Source organism: Marmota flaviventris, chromosome 6 (assembly GCF_047511675.1).
Source record: "Marmota flaviventris isolate mMarFla1 chromosome 6, mMarFla1.hap1, whole genome shotgun sequence".
Taxonomy (NCBI): Eukaryota; Metazoa; Chordata; class Mammalia; order Rodentia; family Sciuridae; genus Marmota; species Marmota flaviventris.
Window position 1 is genome coordinate 80,465,169 of NC_092503.1, and position 6,000 is coordinate 80,471,168.

General features: G+C 33.4%; 1 protein-coding gene across 1 annotated transcript in view; it reads left to right on the forward strand.

Annotated features, from left to right (window-relative positions):
- Nucleotides 1-4,186, forward strand: part of Lca5 (lebercilin LCA5) — an 81,917-nt gene extending 77,731 nt beyond the window's left edge. The window contains exon 8 of the mRNA XM_027928277.2: nt 1,488-4,186. Within this exon, the coding sequence (XP_027784078.2) occupies nt 1,488-2,332 (845 nt within the window). The 3' untranslated portion in view covers nt 2,333-4,186. The remainder of the gene's footprint in view (nt 1-1,487) is intronic.
- The last annotated feature ends 1,814 nt before the right edge of the window (nt 4,187-6,000 follow it).

Sequence of the window (6,000 nt, forward strand, 5' to 3'; positions counted from 1 at the left end):
ATAAGAAAAGGTTGATGCAGTGGTATATCAGGAGTCACAACCATTTGAATGAAGTTATTAAGGAAATAAATATATTGACTATTACTCACTATTTGGGGTTACAGAATAAAAACAGGTTACCTTCAGAAAATTCAGATGAAACAACTCAATGAAGGGGGAAAATTCTTTGTGTATGAATTAAAACTTGATGAAGAAATAGCTGAAAAATAGCTTTCTTTATTGGTTCAGCCTTGGGACTCTGTACCATGGACTAGCTTAAGTGTAAAAATCAATGAAATACGAGGACCTGAATGTATCCTTGCAATTTTTATTTGATTTTAATTTGCAAAGTAAATCTTGAATATGTTCAATCATTATGTAGAAGTTTAGTGAAATAACTCCTATAAGTTTAGTTACTGAAATGAAGTTCAAGAATACTTTCATTTTCATCTTTATTAAATGTCATAAAAGTATGGGCAAGAGGGATTTTTTATTTATTTGTTTGTTACATTAGGGATTGAACCTAGGACCTGCCTGCACAGGCTAGGCAAGTGCTCTATCACTGTGCTACAGCCTCAGCTCAACTCTATAATCTTTTGAATGTATTCTGTTTCCATTAGTTGTATAGTATCTGCTTATAAAGAAATCCTTTTTCTTTCTTTTTCTTTCATGGAAATTCATGGAACATAAAATCATGACCCAGTGATTGTAAACACTGTGTAACTATTGAAAGAGAAGCCATATTTACATCACTGTTGGCTAATGGACAGAACAAGATGCTTTCACATGTTTAACTACAGAACAGAAAATTAGGTATTATGGTCAGTTCCATCTAGGTAACAGGAAAAGGAATAAAATAGCAGAAGACTGTCACTTGTTTTTGTCCTTTTGACTATCTTTTTTTTTTTTTTTTTTTGAGTCTATATGGATTGATCTCTGACATTAATGAGAATGTATGCCATTTACTGAAGTTATCACATTTGTGGTATTCTTGTATACTTTAGTATTTTTAATGTTTAATTTGGGAAATAACTTCAAAATTATAGAAAATGGCATGAGTAGCCAAAAAACTATTTAAGAGTGAACTGTATACCTAGTGCCTGTACGCATCTGCTGTCGAACACTATGTAAGTGGTATTGTGCCCTTCTCAAGATATGACATCCAAGGGTTTAACTTTAAAACTCTTTGCTTGATTGCATCCATCCTGTCACCCACCTTAAAATGTATAGCATCATATTAGTTATTTAAATAAATGAGAACCTTCCCTATCCATACTTTGAAGAACAAGTTTCTCTATAAGTGTGATTCTTAAATGAAGTATACATTAAATATATTATTCTCGAAAAACAAATATAGAAGTGAAATATTATGATGTCCATTTGAACCCTATTTTAATACTAAAATTAGATAAAAATGGTTGTATTATAAAATATGGTAGGTTTTTTTCCCTTCTTAAAAAAATACTGATTGCTATAAAATTCAGTTTGTAATTTTTTATTTCATACAGAGTGGGAAAGAGAAGAACTTAATGAAAAGCAGAAAGAGGGAGAAGAGGAGCCTGAGTTGGAGACTAGAAGCTACCAAATGGAAATGTATGAACTTCAAAGTATTGATAAATTGGAAGAGGAAGAAGAAGAAAGACTGAAGAGAGAAATGCTACTTGCTAAACTGAATGAAATCAACAGAGAACTTCAAGATTCTCAGAATCTAAAATGTCCTCTTTTGCCATTAATACCTGATTTGGGATCAAAACTGCATTCCTCAGAGAAAATCTCCAAAACATACATGTTCTCTGAATCCTCAGAGAGATTATTTAATGGGCATCAATTGCAAGACATAAGTTTTTTTACTCCAAAAGGAGAGGGTCGGAATTCAGGAACTATTAGAAGTCCAATCTCTCCAAATGAGATTGCATTTGGTAGCTATGTGCCTTCATTTGCAAAAACACCAGGGAAGTCAAATCCATTTAGCCAAAAAAGTGGCCTTTTGGATTTAAAAAAAAACAGTATGGAAGACCTTAGTAAAGACAATGCAGATTTCATTGCAAGAAAAGAAAAAAAAGCCAATCTGATGGAACAGCTATTTGGTACTAGTGGCAGCAGTCCCATTTCCTCTAAAAGCAGTGACCCAAATTCTCTGGCTGCCAGCAAAGGAGACTTTGAGTCTCTAAATTTTCTCCCTGGAGATAAAAGCAGCAGGGGTAGAGAACATGATGAAGATGAAGACTATTTCCTTGGTGAAGGAAAAAGTTTTAATCCAAATAGACACCGATTAAAACATGCAAACAATAAACCAGCAGTAAAAGCAGTTGATTCTGTAGAAGATGAAATTGAAGAAGTAGCACTGAGATGACTGACTAGAGTATACATTTTTTCAAATTGTAAATATTAAAATATTTTAATACAGTATTTATGATAAACATTTAGACTTTTTAATGTTAAAAGGTCCTTATTAAGGAATGATTTCAAGTAGTTAAATACAGTAAAAAAAAAGGATTTTTTTAAAAAGTACATTATATCTACACAACGTAGTAGTTTGCCAGGAATGAAGAGAGCTTTTTTGAATGAAACCAAAAATATTCTCTTATTTTATTTTTACTTAGAAATGTTTTACCTCTTAAACTAGCTGTATGGGAAGTTTACTTCATTGGAAATTGTTTTCTACTTTTATCCCTATTTATTTTGACTAGAGTCTCAGATAAATATAATCTTCTCACTGATTACTGAATGAAAATTAAGGGTGAAAAACTCTGTGGTGAGAAAGGTAGAGTCCAGGTGGTAGAAATCTGATGCCATGTAGAAGCCTGCCTTCTATGGATAGGGGTGAAGGTCCCTATCTTAAGTGGCAAGGCTGAGTTGTTCTTGAGTGGTAGCTGTGACAACATTGGGACTTCCCATTCCTCTGAAAGTACTCAGTTAAACACTACTCATTTCTCAATTACAATATCCTGAAATCACTTAACTACAATTCTGTAGCATCTTAGGTGAATTTCAGAATACAGTTTCTATGTGGACCGTTCTCCTCTGGCATTTCTCCCCAGAGACCTGGGTACAGTGTAATTCTACTTGTTCTCATACATTCTTTATATCTCAGTGACTGGGTGTAAGATTTCATATCAAATACAAGAAATAGAAAAAAAACTTCATTTCAACTCAATCTTGAGTTGAAAGATTTTCAACTCAATTATGTTTACAGAAAGTAGTGTCATTTGAAAATTTTAATACTTTTTAAGATTTGAACTTCCCTCACACTGAGGAGACAATAATAGTATAATACTAATTGAACTTACAGGACTAGTTTTAAAGCAGCCTTGGATAAAAGGTGGGTTTTTTTTTTGGTGCGGGGTGGAGAGCTTCTGCCCTGCAGAGTAGGTTGGATAGTTTTCTGTAGAAATGCATTGGTTTTCTTTTGGTTATTTGTAATTCATTTCAGCTGCAAAGGAATATGCCGGGTATGATTGGGTTTTAATAGTATATCACCATTCAAGGAGAAAACACTGTTAAAATGAAGATTGGAGGAAAGAGTGTGTCCAGAAGAATAAAAACTTAAGTTTGACAGTTATTCCAAAGTGAGATATTTTTTCAAGAGTTATCTGTATAATTTGCTCATAGTATGGTTTCTGATGCTAAGCATGTATACTGATAAGGGGAAAGAATTACTAGTGTATCTGGAGATGTTACAAATGCTTAGTAGAGAATAACATTTTATGACTAATGTTTTATGTGGTTAGGCCTCTAATTAAAGGATGTACCACCTATCATCTTATAAATTGTGTTCCTGTCATTTATTGGGAACAGAAACTCCCCAGAGTGCTAAACTGTTTTAAAAAGCTTTCTTAGATTTTCTACATCTGCATTTACTACATTGCAAATCATTCTAATATGTGTAATAAGCATAATAGTACTTATAATACAGTTCTTGATAAAATATTATGTAATAATTTTGTTTATAACTGCTAATTTTCTGCCAAAACTATTCTAATTTTTATGTTTTATTTTAAAAGACTTTATAAAGGCTTTTGGGAAAGTTTTTTTATTCAGATTATTCTAATTAGCATCTTGCTTTTTTTTCTACATGATATCTGTAACCAGATGCAATAAGACAATTATTAAAATTAAACCTAAAATTGAGTTGTAGACTTAAAAACATTATGGTGTTAAATATTAAAATTGGAGATTAAAATGTACAGAATAGGGTTTTTTTTTAATGGACAAGTTTTAGAGTAAATCATTTTTCTAAATGTCAAGTTAAATTTATTTGTACTCAAAACTCTTGTTAATAAAAGTTAAAAACATACTATGACTCTTTATTTGATACCTTAGGTTACTTAGAAATATATAGTGGAAACAAGAACTGCAGGGTTAATTATTATTTCATTATTCATGTTTCTTTTCCCTGTCCAGTATTTTTAGTTGAAGTAGATGAATTTGCCCTAAATTAGGTTAGAAGGTATGCTAGTCTTATCAGATAATTACTGTTTTAATTAATCCTTTCACTCTTATAGCTATCATAATGTATCATAATGGCAATATTGCTCATAATACTAAAAAAGGGGGGTTGAGGGTGTGGAGAATTCAATTGGTCATAAAATAAACACAAACTTGTTTCATGGCACTCAGTTTTTCTGATCATCCTCTTCACTTATTTTTAGCTATATAGCCCTAGGCTTCTGATATCACTGGCTGGCTGTTAGGTGGCTAGATCATGTAAATCTGCCTGAGAAAGAGAGGAAGGGAAATATGTTTCATAATGACCATAAGAACATTTTAGGATTAAAGGAGGTACCACAAATTGTCAACAAAGAATGCCTTTAAAAATATTTTCTGTGCTACACAATACATGCCCTTCTCATTTTACAGTCCCCTTTTATATAATTTGAAAGTGTCCTCTTATTAGAGATAATTTTTTTGTTGTTGTTGAAGATTTGGGCACTTCCTGGGTGCTCCACAGTGTGTTAGGTGGCAGGCAAGTGTGGGGAATTAGCCTGATGGGTGTGGCCCTCACACACTGAACATTGTCCTCCCACTGCTCCCTGTGCATCCAGGGACTACAGCTTCCTCAGCTCCTATTGATCTTTTACAATAGTTCTTTTTTTTGTGTGTGTGTGTGTACCTGGGATTGAACTTGGGGCCACTTGACCACTGAGCCATATCCCAATACTATTTTGTATTTTATTTAGAGACAAGAGTCTCACTGAGTTACTTAGCACCTTGCTTTTGCTGAGGCTGACTTTGAACTCTTGATCCTCCTGCTTCAGCCACCCAAGCTACTGAGATTACAGGCATGCGCCACCACAACAGCATACGCTGATAGTTCTGATGGTGGTTATGAGTAAATTAAATACTTAGGTTAATGTTTGGCTGGGTGCCTGGCACATTATAAGTACTCAGTAAACATTATATATTATCATGGCTAATTATGCATTTATTTTAGGGAATAACTGAAAGTAGAGCGAAGATATGTATATATAACACATTGACACTATGCTTTGCACAATATATAAACAGCTTCTAAACCTCCATATTATCCTCCATATTATCTGTATATTGTACCTCTCAGATCTGCACTTATTCAATATTAAATGTGCAGCGAAATTGATGAGCTCTTCCACAGAAGAGGAGAAATACTAAACTTTGAAAAGATTTTCTGAAGATGAGCTTGGTGACATAGGCGAGGTGAGAGCCTCACAGCAAAGAAAACAAAATCCAGAAAACAGGACTCTATGATTGTATAATGTGATCATTCATACCCCAGTTCTCCTGTGGTGTGTGTCTCCTTGGATAAACTACAATACTGAGACATCTCTAATGAGAGGACCTACTTCATGGTAGCTACACACATTGATGAGCTTAGAGCCAGAATTACTCAAATGTTAACTATTTTGTTGTTGTTTTGGAAAAACCAAAGAAGGGCACTTATGTTTGTTAAATGCTCAAAATGGCAGTTGGTATTCTGTGTTTTAGCTCATTTATTCCTCACAAAGCTTTGCCAAGTAACTACTACTTTATTTTACTCCCATT